At 44.4% G+C, this 15341-nt stretch overlaps 2 protein-coding genes across 19 annotated transcripts in view; one reads left to right on the top strand and one right to left on the bottom strand.

Annotated features, from left to right (window-relative positions):
• The window catches only part of KLHL22 (kelch like family member 22), a 30575-nt gene extending 18265 nt beyond the window's left edge, over positions 1 to 12310 (bottom strand). Inside the window, exons 1-2 of one of the 6 annotated variants that reach the window (XM_043498146.1) lie at positions 11954 to 12310; positions 1299 to 1572 (exon numbers count right to left, since the gene is read on the bottom strand). In XM_043498146.1, coding sequence (XP_043354081.1) covers positions 1299 to 1525 — 227 coding nt within the window. In that variant the 5' untranslated portion in view covers positions 1526 to 1572; positions 11954 to 12310. Of the gene's footprint in view, positions 1 to 225; positions 421 to 1298; positions 1573 to 2451; positions 2474 to 4545; positions 5312 to 5741; positions 5836 to 11953 lie in introns of those variants that run through there. The other 5 variants (XM_043498148.1, XM_038373141.2, XM_038373142.2 and 2 more) reach the window with 5 other exon arrangements.
• Positions 12311 to 12406: 96 nt separating this feature from the next.
• The window catches only part of MED15 (mediator complex subunit 15), a 40626-nt gene continuing 37691 nt past the window's right edge, over positions 12407 to 15341 (top strand). For 9 of the 13 annotated variants that reach the window (XR_006275882.1, XR_006275881.1, XR_006275880.1 and 6 more), the window contains exon 1: positions 12475 to 12653. Coding sequence is in view for 10 of the 13 variants with exons in the window: in XM_038373757.2 (XP_038229685.1) it covers positions 12586 to 12653 (68 nt within the window). In the remaining 3 variants the exon portion in view is untranslated. Of the gene's footprint in view, positions 12654 to 15341 lie in introns of all 13 variants that reach the window. The other 4 variants (XM_043498144.1, XM_043498142.1, XM_038373750.2 and 1 more) reach the window with 3 other exon arrangements.

Raw genomic sequence — 15341 nt, 5'->3', positions numbered from 1 at the left:
CCCCAACTTCCAGAAATCAGAACATCAGAAATTTGTCAATACAGTGACTGTGTGAACAAGGCATGGGGCATTCATACCACTGCAGTGTGCACGCTCATAAGCAAGCTTAATAAGCACAGCTTTGCAGGCATGGATGGCTGGACACAGGTACACTATGCAGTGTAGACATTCCCTTCCTAGCAGCTAAGGGTAAGGAGTGCTTCACGTCATTCAACTGCAACCTACCCCAAAGCAGTGTCGATGGGATCTAAGGAAGTCCCATGCAATCCTTGTCTAGAAAAATGATGGCTGTTACATCAGGATTTGTGGGTTGAAGAAGTAGGAGTTGTTTGAAGGAGACAGAATCTTCAAGTGCACCATCAGGAATGCAAAGAAACCAATTTGCTCTAAATGTGCTCAGAACTGAAATCTGGGTGTGTGTGTTTTGGAGCAGTGTGGTATTACTCCAAATAAGACTGGTTAAAAAAAAAATGGCTTGTCCCACTTTTGGGTGCCACTCACTAGAACTAATGTGGTTTTGGAACTGAAAAGTTGCGGGACATTAAATCTATGATGCAAGACATGACTTTTCAGTATTTTTAATTTTTAGCAACTAATGGCTGCAGCAACTCCCCTTAAAATCAATAGAAAGACTCCCATTGACTACATCAGGAGTTGGATTGCCCCTCCCAAGTTACATAAATAACAGCAGCATGTAGGACCACTACTTCCCACAACATGTTTTATAACTTGCTATGTATTATGAAATTACTGTAATAGGCCAAATCTTGTTGGTGCCAATAGAACTTTAACAGCTCTGTAGAATGCACTGTGTCATGCTTCTAACGAATGGGGCACGTATAAAATGGAACGCTATGTTCCTCCAGCTACTGTGGGTTCTGAGTGAAATGGAGGCACCTGAAAGCAAAACTCAATGTGGAGTAATGAGAGATTAGCTTTATTTTTAAAGTCATACAAAAGAAAAATGAACAGAGACAAGTTAAATATTTTAAATGCATTCAACTCATCTTAAGGGTCTGTTTTTAAATGCACAAGGATAAGGATACTCCAAGATATGGCTGAATTTCTATTTCTTTCATTCCTCCATGGGTAGGCCTCTAGACTGCAAAGGGCAGACATTAAAGGATTCTGAATAAAGCATGGTATGCCATATGCAACATAGTACAACTTGGAAAAGGACGGGGAGTCCCAGGGGAAGAAAGATGGAAGTCCAGCCACAATTTCTTTTCTTCTTTTTTCTGGTTTGAGTCATATTGAAAAAGATGCTGGTTACAGATTCACAGTGACACTGGACTCACCTGAAATAGTCACATGATGCAGCTAGAAGTATCCGATGAGCTTCAATAGGTTTCCCTTCCACTACCAGGACTACATCAAAAAGGATGCCACTATCTCGGAGAGCTACTAGGCCGCTGAGTAAGGACTGGGAGTGCTCTACACTGCGGTATGTGTTGCTGGTGCACTGCTGGAGGGAGGGCTCCAGGGGAGTCTTGCATGGCCGAGTCAGCTCCTGATCCTCTGCCATCACAAGCAGAAATTCTCAGTACCTCACTAGTTATAGCAAGATGAATTCTGTGAGACAACAAAAATAGCAAATGTTTGTGTTTGCTTATTAACAGCATTTTATCTCTTATCACAATCTGCAAACACACACAAACCCTTAAGTACAATGGAGAGACCTTAAAACACGGTTCTACCCTAATGAGATTATTTTGGATTTACACCAAGAGCAGAGTTTGGTGTAAAATGTCGCTTTCATTTACCAAATTCCCAGCTGCACAGTGTTCTTAGATACCTTTGCTGTAACAGAAGCTGTAAATTGAGTCTCCATCTTTAGCTTACCAGAGTACATCAAAGGGCTTGTTTTGTTGTATTTTTTCTTGTCTTTGCCTTTTTACATAGGCTGAGCACATTTCCACAAATGCCCCTTCTTGGCCCAGGGCTAGGGTCCCTACACTCACGGCTAATCAAGGAAAGGAGGGAACTAAGGCATTTGGAGACTGTATTGGCCTTTTACAACCTTGACTATGAATGTTCAGTGCTGTGAGAGCATGCTTTTGCTGTCAAAATTAGTAACCTTCTAGAAAAACAGCGCTAAAGTGGGAATATAAAGACAACTTTCAGGAAGAACTGAACTTCTAAACAATTCCCAGTCTCTAGAATCATTGGAACATTTGAAAGGGAGAAATCTTCATGATACAATATTGTCTAAACTACATTTACGCTCACAGCTTTATATTTTACTATATAGTATTCTCTGCAAAATTATGCTGAGAAAATGTTAAAGTTGCAAATTGCATAGCTAGGCAATCAAGAGTCAGGAAATGCCAAACTTCAACTGTCTTGTACAATACAACAGACATTCATTGTCCAATCACAGACTACTCTCAGATGCAAATGCAGGTTCTTCCTACGCATAAACAGCACCTTGCAATACATATTCTCACATACCCACATTATGCTCATCATCATATAAAGTATGCTATAGAGATTTTTCTTAGTACAAGTTCTGTTTTCTATATCAGATGTTCTCAAACTGTGGTCCGTGGATAGTGGTCCATAAGCTCAATTCAGGTGGTCTGCGGATAGTTCCCTCTAAGGTGCATGCTGGGCAGCTGCACATGAGAGAATGAAGGGCCACCCACCTAATTAGTGAAGCTGCACAGGCATGGCTCCACTAATTAGGTGCCTGGACCCTGGAGAAGACGCACATGTAAAGAGAGGTGGTAGCCTTGGGGGTAATAAGGGGCAGGTGGGAGGGGACAGTGGGGTGAGAAGGGGGTAATTTGGGATGTGCAGGGCTGCAGCATCCAGAGAAAGAGACAACTTTCCCCACTCCAGGGCTGCAGCTGCCAGGGAGAGACGGCCCTCCTTCCCAGCCTCAGCTCTGTGGCGGGGTAGAGAGAGGATACATCCGTCGCATTAGAAAGGTAAGACTACTGATATTAAAATACGAGTTGTGTGCTTTTACTTGTAGAACAAAAAAAGTTAATTATTATTAAGGGTTTTTTTTATATAGCGCTTTTATCCAGTTAGCTAATGGTACAAACAAAATTTGGAAAGATCATTAAGTGGTCTGCCGAGACCCTCAGCAATTTTCAAGTGGTCCGCAGAAAAAAAAAAGTTAGAGAACCACTGCTAGAGATCATGGAGAAAATCTTGGCTCCAACTAAGTTAATGGCAAAACTTCCACTGAATTTACTAGTGTTTACATAACTTTGCGACTTTTCCCTTTTTGTGTGTGTGTGTGTCTCTCTCTCTCTGAACAGCAATATATTATTGTAATACAATATTTCACAAAATGTTTCTCAGAAACACACCATTATGGAGTTACCTTAAAAGTATGAATTTCTTAACAGTGGCTGTTTTACTGAGATGCTTGCCCAATATTTCTCTGTCATGTGACCTTTCCCAAAATTATAAAATTACTATATGATAGTTTGCACTGTGTTCTTGAGCACTACCTTGTAGGCCACACACTGGCATTAATGCATAATAATGTAATTATAAATACAGAAAAAATGCTAAATAAGCAAAAAAGTCTTTCCAAAGCTTTTTCATAAGGCCTCAGTGTATCTTTAAGAGTTCAACTGCTTCTGCTATTTATTCCTCCTTACAGATCATGCTTGCCTGTTTTTAACATTATAATTTTCACAGCATCTACTTAGGATGTCACATGGAAAAGATTCTGACAGACAGTGGCAGCAGCTGAACTCTGGTATAAAAACAAGCACTTTTTTTTTAACAATCTCTTTCATAAAAAAGATGAAAGAATGACAGAGAAAAGTTGAATTTAGAAAGAACTCTAAAAGGTTCTGTGAGGCTGTGCAGGTTTTTAAGCAGTAGGTAATTTAATGCAATGGCTTTCAAGTTCTGGTCCACTGAATATTTTGTTGGTGTGCAGGAAGCTATCTGGTCAAACATTGCTTGCTCTCCCCTGTGTTTCCAACTGTTAAATCAGATTAAGATAGGTAAAAATACATAAATGCTTTCTCAATATTCCTTTTCCATTTAAGTAATTACCACAAAGATATCATATAATTGTGAATGAGAGAAAGGTGTCCAGGAGACATTTAAGTTGTGGTCCACCCTTAAAAAATTTGAGAACCCATGATCTAATGGTTTAACTGCCATATGTGGATTCACTGGCACCACTGATACCAATTGCATCTGTTATAAAACATTACTTTCCTTCCCAAAGTAATTCCAGGCCCCAAAGATCTATTACAGGCTCTGTACTATCTTTTGTGGGTTAGAAAAAATGGAGCTTTCTTGCAACAAAGTGCCTATTTTTTCCAATAACAGGGCATTCCAGGTTCCTAATATCACTCCCAATGTCCAGTTCCTAATGTCAACCTACAGATTCCTAATTATGAAAAGCGTATTCCAGGTTACACAAGACTGAAAGATAAGTTTCCCAGAAATCTATTTGGGTTCCAAACTAATCAATTCATGTCCATTCTCAGGTCAGGCAAGAAAGACAGATAAAGTCAACTTCCAGTTTTACTCCCAAGTTTACTTTTAGTTGCTAAAATTATTGCTCACCTGGAACTGAAAACACCATCCCAACAGTCATCCCAATCTCAAGATACACGGTCCAGATAAGGCAGGATACCATAGTTAGCAACCCTATTCCATGACTGCTTTGTCAGGACTCAGTGATGAAACTATAGTGGCCCTTGGGACCACTGGCTAGGTTAGTTTTGGAGCTAGACACTCAAAATAAGAACAGCGTGCAGTCAGCAGTCTGACTAAAGAATCTTCTTTACATTTAGACCAATGGAATCCAGTCTCTGCTCTACCAATAGAGAGCCCGACAGGTGGGACTAAGATTGGACTTTTCAATGAGATTCCCTGCTGTATACTGTGATTTTGCTTTTCATGACACCTGAAGGACAAAGTTGACTGCTCATTCACCTTTAACCTCTATGCCTTTATCCTATTTGTGGTTGTCACAGTACTTCTAAAGCTGTGGGAACAGCCCGGCAGAAGACTTTATGTTTCCAGCGGTTCATTAAAAGGGTTCTCAGAATCACTAATGTAAGTAATAGAAATGGCTGTAAGCGCTCATTTATTTTGATCCTTGTTCCCACAGGCAAGACTAGACCGAACCAGTCCTGCTATTGGCTCCCACCAACGCTTTGAGCACTACTCGTTCCCTAGAGTCCCAACTCCAGCGAAATAAACCGCCGTGCTACACGCCAGCCGAACGGGGCTGTCAAGGAAGTATCACAAGGACAGCTGCACACCTGTTATTCGTGCGTCTCTCCCTCCCCACAAACCCACCAAATGGCTCTCCGACCGCGGCCGCCCCTTATCCAGCAAAGGATGAGGGGTGGGGGTGGGGGAGACGCGCCAGAAGAAGTGGGCCTAAAATATCCGGGGTGGGGGGGGGATTCCTTGCGCCTTGGGCAGCGCCGTCCCTGTAGCCATCGGCACCGGCCAGCAGGCTGGTCAGTCGGTGACTCCGTTGCTGGACAGCGCCGGGGGCCGCACACGAAGCTTTACTCGGCGCCGGGGGGGGGCAGCACCCCGTGGCGGGGGCCAGGAGCAGGGGCGCCCGCCCTCGGGGAGGGGTGTCTCCCTATCGGTGGGGGCAGGGCGGCAGCTCAGTCGGGGGGGAGCTAGTTGTCAGTGGTGCCCCCCCCCCGAATGGTCACCCCCCCTACGAATCCCGTCTGGAAAATCCGGGGGGGGGGGCAGAGGGCGCCCCACCTGGACACAGCCCTGCAGTAACCTACCGGCAGCGGCAACCCCAGCCTCGCGCCTGCCCCCCGCCTTCTTCCGGGTTCATCTTCGCACAACCATAGAGTCAGGCCAGAGCGCCCTTCCCACGTGATCGATCAAAGGGCTACGCCCACAAGCCCCTCTTAAAGGGGCCCTCACCAATTTCCTCTCCCCGGCTGGCTGCGTACAGATCTGCCTGCATGTAGAGCTATCTGGACATCTCTCATGTCTTTCGGATAAGCGTCTGGCACATTTGCCCTGGTTAATGCAGTGACCCGGTTCCATCCAAAAATACACTTCATCCTAAAAGTGCTGCCAATGCTAATAGGTCAATGGCCAGAAAAAGAGAGAAATTTGGATGATATCTCCGAAATCAAGCGTGATGCAGTGTAAGTCCACCTACATGCACTATAACCCACTTCTTTTACCCCAGAAGAGCTTTTATTACCGTTAACTTATTTGTAAACGGAGGCAAAGGGTGAAGTGACTCCCAGAAATCTTTCTACTACAAAACTATCAGTCCCTTGGCTCTGACAAACAATAACTTGCCAGCTGTGTAATGTATTTTATCTTCCTGCTCTATATTTTTCAGTGTATTTCCATTGTAAACATATTAGCATGCTGTTGTCCTCCATCCACAGCTTTCATAGCTTCTCCCTGTGATCTACAGGTGACCAGGTCCACTACATTTTCACAGATGAATGATGTAAGTGGCTGCTTATTTCAGAAAATCCACCACTGTGCATTGATGTGCAATTATTAGAGTGGATTTATTGAGACTCAGGTGATCTACATCTCTAAGGGCTTCTCTATATAGGAGGTTTACTATACACTAATTTTAGTTTGTGCACATTGATTAAAATGACCTTGGTACACACAATGCAATTCTTAAAGCATACTAACTTGTCAGTTAATATATATCATATAATTTACTTTGAAAGTTAATTAATTGCATGTTGATTTAGTGTGCACTGTTTGTGTGAACACATTGCTTCATCATGCTAGCTTGGCACAGTAGTTCTCAATCTTTCCAGACTACTGTACCCCTTTCAGGAGTCTGATCTGTCTTGCGTACCCCCACGTTTCACCTCACTTAAAAACTACTTGCTTACAAAATCAGACATAAATATACAAAAGTGTCACAGCACACGAGTACTGAAAAATCATTTACTTTCTCATTTTGTCTGTATGAAATTTTAGTTTGTACTGACTTTGCTAGTGCTTTTTATGTAGGCTGTTGTAAAACTAGGCAAATATCTAGATGAGTTGATATACCCTCTGGAAGACCGCTGTGTCCCCTCAAGGATACACATACCCCTGGTTGAGAACCATTGGTTTGGCAGTCATCCAACTTGTATCCCACTGCCAATCCCTCTAATTTTTGACAGGCCGTGTGCACAAAAAATTTCTTCTGTGCAAATTTTTGAAGCAGAGTTCAAATTTGTGCACCATGAGCCAAATGCACTCAAGCGACTAAAATGTGTATTGGTTTCAGAGTAGCAGCCGTGTTAGTCTGTATTTGCAATAAGAAAAGGAGTACTTGTGGCACCTTAGAGACTAACAAATTTATTTGAGCATAAGCTTTCGCGAGCTACAGCTCACTTAATTGGAATGCATCCGATGAAGTGAGCTGTAGCTCACAAAAGCTTATGCTCAAATAAATTTGTTAGTCTCTAAGGTGCCACAAATACTCCTTTTCTTTTTTTAAAACGTGTATATGTTTAAAAAGTTTTAATTTGCAATTTGTGTCAATTTATATGGCTTTTCAGATAGAGACATCATAAGTAAAAAAAGAAAAACAATTTGTGTTTTAAATTTAAAATTTTCCTAAAAAGTATCAATAAATGATTATCAGCCAAGAATAAGATATGTAATTACAAACGCATTTTAATTTCCTTATTGGTCAAAGACTGCTAAACTAACCTTTTACTGTTTTTCCCGGCAATCTTTTTCATTTCATTTCACAATCTCTTCAGCAAGAAAGTCTTTGTATTTTGAACATAGGGATTTGACTGATGATGCTTTAAGAAATCCAACTTCCATACATCGTTCCACATTCTTCCTGTTGAAAATTCTCCTGAAGCTCTAGCATCTTGACAATATACACAAACCACTCTGTTGTCCTCATGATATGTGAATATTTCACAAAGTTTAACAAGCATTAACTATGTGACTTCCGTGTAACCGTCTCTAAAGTCTCATCCAGCCATCCAGATTTAAATGAAGTCACTGTTCTTTTATGCTTTAGACCTCTAGACAGTGACATTTTGGGATTGATTTTTTACCAGATTGGTTTATTTAAAATTAATACTTTTATTATATGGCTACTATTTCAATGTGCTTAACAGCATGACTCGACAAAAGGGCAAACGGGAGATCATTTCAATCAGGATACTGGAAGTTTGTGCATAGCTCTGATCACGTCCATGTATCTGTGGCAAAAAAACGCGGGAAAATGGTAAAACATCACAAGTAAATGTATGAAGTCCAATGCCTTTGAAAGATTTCAATCATGAAAACAACAATTACCTTTGTTAATTTCTGGGAAATCTTTGCAGTTCCTTAGCAACTACAGCCAGGCATTTTGACTTATTTGCACGTACTTGAGTTTGTACACAGCCAAATGAACAGACTACAAGGAGATGTGTGGGTCCCGACTGTCCCGACATGATCAGCGTTCCACATTCAAAATGCTGGTGGGGAGGGGTACGATTCATTGCCCTCCTTTCCCTTTCCCCCCCTTGCCAGCTAGTAGAATCTTGCTGTGTTGATAGATGGCGGGTGAATAATATCAAAAGTCCCTGTAAACAGGGTGACCAGATCGCAAGAGTGAAATATCAGGACACACTGGGTGAGTGGGGGAGCCAGGAGGGAGAAAGAGAGCCACACAGCACCCCTGCCCTGCACCCCCTGAACCAACTATGCCCAGAGCCTCCCCACAACCTCCCCCCTCCAACATTTCCACCACAAATGCACAGAGCTGTGCACACCACCTCCCTGGCCAGCACCCCCCCACCAACAGCTGCCCAGCACCCCACACAGAACCCCCCACTTGCTAGTTTCCCACTACACACAGATTTTTCCTCCCTCCCTCCTTCCCAGTGCCCTTCCCCACAGTCCCACCACCACAACTAAACAATGCACCAAACAGACCTCCACTGCCCAGTGCCCTGACACACACAGATCTCCCCCACTGCCCAGCACCCCCCAACAGACCCCTACTGCCTAGCATCTCAAAACACACAAACCTCCTGCACTGCCCAGTGCCCTCCAGACCCTCACAGCCGAGCACCTCACCACAGACCTCCAGACACTCACTCCATCATGCCCTGCCCCCTTCCTTGGCCACACTCACCAGCTCTGCTGGGAGGTCTCTGGCTCCTAGAGTCAGAGCGGAGAGGTGGGGTGGGTGGTCTCCAGACTCTCCACAAGCTGCGCCTGCCACAAGCGTGAACTCTGTGGCTCCCATTGGCCAGGAAAAGTGCCAATGGGAGCTGCCGGAGCCGCATAGCAGGGCTTGCAGGCGCCGGCAGTGCGCAGAGACCCTAAGAGTCAGCAGGTCCCTCTGGCTCCTAGGATCAGATCGGGTGTGTGGGGGCGGAGGGCTCTGAGATCCCCCTCCACCTCTGTGCCTAGGGTCCGTCTGCACTACAGGCTCCTGCTGGCAGGCAGGCGCGCCGCCAGGAGCTGCCCCAGGAAGTGTTGCCACGCCAGCCCCGGGACTTTGGCAGTGATGGTGAGTGGTCCCTGATATCGGGACAAAGGGCATCCCGACCGATGTGTGGTCGGGACGTGGGATTAATGTGCGCGTGGTGTTCACTGTGTGCTTGGGGTTTAGGATCTGTGTGAGCACGCACACACACAGAGCTTAGAGGGAACACTGCCCCCTACTCACACTGCTTTCCATGACACCAGGATCTATCGACTTTGTCTAGTCTTAATTATTGTAATAATCTCATGTTTGGCCTCCCATTTCTAGTCTGCTCAAAACGCTGCTACTTATGCCCTTTGAACATCTTCATTATCTTCCTTCCTTTTACAGCAACATATCAAGTTAGGCATAACTCCCTTAGTCTCCTGTGAAAACCTCACCCCTTACCTATTATTCTGTGGTTCTAAATTCCTCATAAAACGTCTATACTCATCACACTTTTCACACTTTCACATCACACTTTTCAGGATCAGTCCCTTAGTGTGAATGTAAGTAATTGCCACATAATTGAGAGACAAAATAGCTTATTAAGAAAGTAACATCAGTACAACATGAGAGAAACTCCTTACCAAATGAGGGAAATGGCAGCTTGTGTATAGGGCTTTATAGTGCTAAGAAACTGGCACTTGGGAACATATAAGCTCACAGCCTTACTCTGCCCCTTCTCTCCCCTTGAGAAACCACAGTTGCTGGACTAGAGCATCCCACCTACATGCCTGAATTGGGCCATTCCAGTGCCGCACTCAGCAGAGAGTGTAATAAAACTCACAGTCTCACAAAGGTGTGCTATCCAGTTTCACCTGTGTGGTTTTTTTGACTGCCTCATCACTTGTATTAATGTTTGTCTCACTGTCTGAAATTTCTCAAGCCCTAGACACTACAGTGACTGGTCCTATCCACACGTGTCTTACTCCGAAATGTGCTGCTGTTGCTAAGTGAACGACCAGAAAAGTGAGAACAATTTGGTTGACATTTCCCTTACCAAATATGCTCCTAGGTGTGCCATGTCCCACTCTACTGCCTCAGATTAATTCTACAGTATCTTATTTGAGTCAGAGAAATCCCACTACTGCTGTACCTCTAACATGCCTGCCACGGAATGTATTTTCATTTCCTTTTCCACATCTTTCTGTGTATTATAATTACAAACCTATTAACAAGCTTCTTCCTGCAGCTATAGCTCTGAAAACTTTGTATGGCTTCCTTTGTAATATGCAGATGCCCATACTTGCCACATTATCACAAGTGCAACATGCATGGCTGCTTGTCTCAGAACATTTGTCATTGTACCTTGGTGTCAGTATAGTGGGTCTACTGACACTGTGATGATTGCTCCCCACACTTTAAATTGGTTCTAAATTTCATCCTGATTCTGTTTGAATCAACTGGAACTTGCATAACTAGATTTTTACTATGAAAAGTATGTGGAACCTGAACTATAGAAATACCACTGATTGCTGCTCCGTAGGAATGTTTCTTAATGGTTAGGTCATCCTTTGGTTCTTTCCTTATACTTCCATTTTCAGTTTTCAATTTAAATGAATTATAGATGTAAAAGTCATATGAAGAAAATAATTTCAATTAACCTGAAGAATTTCCTTCTCTTTAAATCTTTCTGAAGGGCACCTGGTTTGTCTCCATCTAGCCTTAATTTCTGTAACTGGCTTGTCTGGCTTCCATGTCTTTCACCTCTTCCTCCTATAGTCTGTTAAAAAATGAGGTTGCCCAAAGTAAACTTCCTATCCCATCACTCCATCCGTGTTTCTTGAATCTTTTCATTAGCTACCTGTCTCTTACAGCATCCTATTAATTTTTTTTCCCTCATCTACATAAAGTCCTCCACAATCTTGCCCTATATAGTAGACCTCTGCTCCAGTTTGCCTGCTCCTGATGCCTTTACTAGATTTATTACTTTATTCCTCTGTCTGTTCCCATTCTTGATGATGTGCCTCTTCAGGGTGGCCCCATTGATCTATTTAGCAAGGGGGCAAATATGTAGTGCTGTCTAATGCACAAAGTAAACAAAGAAAAAAAGAAATATGTTCACCTCTAATCTAGCAGTTATAAGAATCATAAACTCTGGTTCTACAAGCACTTACACATATGCTAAATGTGTGGAGATGAGTAAGAGGTGATGTTATTTGGAACTAAGGACCTCATCCTGTGCTTAACTTTAGGCATGTGTGTAGTTTTAGTGAATTTAGTGATACTATTCGTGCTTAAGCACAGTGGCCTATAGTAGGTACAAAACTGTCAAACAGAATAGTCTCCCATTGTTATTTTTGTAAATTAAAGCATTACATTCTGAAGCCAGTTAGGAGGCCAGCAGCGAAGGGGCAGGACATGATAATGCCCTGCAAGGCTTCACTCTGGCTTTTGGGAGAGAAAGCATTTAATAGATGGACTTGAGGTAATGCTGGCAGTAACCAAGGCTTCATCCATGCAGGTTGCTCTGTCTGGGCAAACCCTTACACTTGTGTGACGCCCCGCTGAAGTCAATGAAGCTCTGCACACCTGCAGTATGTGAGCTTCTGGAGCCGGTTGTAGGGCTAAGGCTCAAGCCTCTCATTCGCCCTTGAGGGATTGAAGACAAAATAAAATTCTCCTAGGAAACTGAATGCATCCGATGAGGTGAGCTGTAGCTCACGAAAGCTCATGCTCAAATAAATTTGTTCGTCTCTATGATGCCACAAGTCCTCCTGTTCTTTTTTCCTAGGAAACTGTGCACACCCCTCAGCTGCCCAGGGCCTCGGGTGGGGCTGCCTCACTGCGGGACCAAGGCCGCCCTGGGGCCACAGGCTCTAAGCAGCGTCCCTTCCGGCCTAGTGCTGCTGAGCAGCCGGGACCGTCCTGTCCGGTGCCCGGCTATCTCTGAGCCTGTTCCACCCACAGAACTACATCTCCCACCACGCATCGGGGAGCCCCCCCATGTGCATGTGGAAGCAGCGGGACTACGTTTCCCAACATGCATCGGGGGAAGAACTGCTGGCGAGACCGAGGCCAAAGGAGACTTCATTTTCCAGCGCAGTCGCGCGCGCCCACTGCGCCGGAAGTTGATGTCACTTCCGGGTTAGCCTGTGGCGGATCGTCGTCAGCGGCGGAGGGAACCGCGGCGGCTGGGGTTGGCGGCGGCGGCAGCGGCGGGGATGGACGTGTCTGGGCAGGAGACCGATTGGCGCAGCACGAACTTCCGGCAGAAGCTGGTCAGCCAGATGTGAGTACGGGGCCCCGTGGCGACGCGGGGGCGGAGGAGCCTAGGCCGCAAACGCGCCCTGCTTCGGCTGCCCGGGCGGGGAGACTGGCTGGCCACCCGGGACGCTCCCCGCCCTGCAGCCGGAGGGTGCGGGGCCCGCTCCCCGCAGTCGCCTGTCTCTGGGGCTGGCAGGCCGCCGCGATGTGTCTGTCTCTCTCCTGCCGTGTTGCACCGCCCCCGTCCTGGTCGGCAGCCGCTTCCTGTGGGGGTGGCCCCAGGGGCAGCCTGCCTTCTTGCTGCCCGCTGGCAGCCTCTAGGGGCGGCGCGCCCCGCTACCCCACCACTCCCTCACTCGCCGCCAACCCGGTGTGTCTCTGGGGCTGGCTTCCCTGCTCCCGGCTCAGTTATCCTGAGCCAGCCGACCGCGCCGCTGCTCCTCTCCCCTGCCAGCGGCCTGTCCGGGGAGGGCGTAGTTCCCCCCTTCCGTTCTCCACACCGGAGGAGGCTGGTCACGCTGCTTTCTCCCCTGAGCTCCCTTCCAGCCTCTTCTGCGGGCTCTGCTGATCACCCCCTGCGGCTTCCTGACCAACTTGGTAGCCTCTGCGGTTTCAGAACAATGTTAAATAAACCGCTGGCTGTGTGGGCCCTATGCTCTGCTCTGCTTTGTTGCTTATGGGATGCAAATAATGCCAAACGGGCTTAACGTTTCTCTCAAGATGTTTAGATGTTTCTCAGTTTAATCACCTGGCCTCATTCCTGTAACCCTTGTTCCCGATCCTATTTTATTTGTTTTGGTCTTCATGGAGGTTCATGTCTGAATTTAGGTTATAAACTATTCAGGGCACGGAGTGGCTTTCCTTGTGCCTGTGAAGTGCCTCGCATGCTTTTTGGGTGCTCAGAGCTAATATGTTATACTTTTAGTTTGTTCTGTGAAGTCACCTGTCTTACACAAAGACAATCCTCAGGGGCAAGGAAACTTGGAGCTAATGCGCAAACTCTTTTTTTCTGTCCGGGCATGTCAGTCTATAGCAGTCTTCTATCAGTGGTATTTAAAAAATGGATGCTGATGAGTATGTTCAAGAGAAACTTAAAATAACAGATTAAGTAAATATATTAGTCTTAGCAAACAAAATCTTAATTAAAAATAAAATAGTTGTATAACAAGGAATGCCTCTTAACTTAAACATTTAAAATTCTGGAAATTGGAAAGTAGATAGTATTAAAATACCCTCTAAATTCATAGGCTGTTTTGGGTTATCATTGTAAGCACTGACAGTTTTCCTAAGGTCCAAAACCTTTTGTGTTCTGCAAGTGATAGTGTTTCCCCTGAACTACATAACACATCTCGGACATAAAAGTAACCATACATATTATTTTAATTTAAAAAAATGCTTTTGCTGGTATTGAGAATCATTATTATAGTGCTTTTATTGAGATTGGGTTCATGTGTCACATCTGAAATTACAGTTTGGCAGTTTCATCTTGTTGCAGTTAGAATAAAATAAGACTTGCCCCAACCAGGGGTTATAATAGCCAGAGGTATGCTTGGTGTAATATATAGCAGCAGGGTTGGGAGCTGTTGCCTAGGAATGTTTTGAGGTCTGATCACGTATTGGTTCCTCTTCCTGTGCTTCTGTTTTCACCTTCAGTGACTCATAAGTAACTGACATGTAAAGGAAATAATTAAAATAATTACTATGTAGATTTCCTTTGGAAAATGTTCTGTAACCATAGAAAGTGTTTAACAAGATCTTGCAAAATAGTCCTGAAAACTCACTAGTCCATGCACAAATCTTCTCGTTCACCTTTACAAGATGATGAAAATTAATGTTACTTGCCATTAACAAATATTCACACTATTAAGAATCATTTAAAATAAATTAAACTTGTATGAAAGTATTCAAGTGACCCATCTTTAGAGAGAGTCTCTTGGATATGGTATAGCTGCGTAGGTGGTAAATGAGGCAGCTTCTGTTACTGCGATTCAAACATGGATTCACTCTTATCAGTCTGATTTTAGACATTTGCTGGAGATAGCCATGAAATGGTGGTATTGGGTACAAGCAATGCATCCATGCTAGTCTTCTTTCAATTATAAATAGCCTTGGATACTAGAGGCCACTAGGCTTTGTTGACTTTTCTGCGAAAGCTTTTGGGAATGGATGTGAAGATGTTTCAGTATGTTTGTTCTTTGGAGAGCTCCAAAGGGTAGTAAGAGATGCTTATTCTTCCCTGCAGGGGGTTGTCTTGTGCAGGGTTCCATCTTATTTATGTGCATGTTTCAACTGGTAGGGGCAGTAGGGTTGTCAATGATGGATGACGCTTAGACCTTATGATTCTTTTTATTAAACTTGGATACTACAGTTCTTGTGATCTCCAACTGTTTGAGACAACTGGGGAAGTATATGGTAGAGAATGGCTTAGGCTCATCCTTGATATGATGGAAGCTGTGCTCTTAAGTACATGAAAATGTTAGAGGAGCAAGTGGGGGCTGAGAATGTCTTCTGTTTGAGGTGTATATCCCACACTTGTCAGTGTGATTCAGTCTTTGGGTTACTCTTGATCCATTGCTGTTCCTGGTCGTCAGCCAAGAATACCATGATGTGTCATTTTTCATCTATGGCTGCTTAGGAGGCTGAGACAGTTTCTCTGGTGCGTTTCTTGTAACAAGATTATTGCAGTGTGCTCAATTTGGGACAACCCTTGAAA

This window comes from Dermochelys coriacea, chromosome 15 (assembly GCF_009764565.3).
Source record: "Dermochelys coriacea isolate rDerCor1 chromosome 15, rDerCor1.pri.v4, whole genome shotgun sequence".
In the NCBI taxonomy this organism is placed as follows: Eukaryota; Metazoa; Chordata; order Testudines; family Dermochelyidae; genus Dermochelys; species Dermochelys coriacea.
Note: the sequence above shows the minus strand (reverse complement) of the source record. Positions and strands in the feature narration are given on the sequence as shown.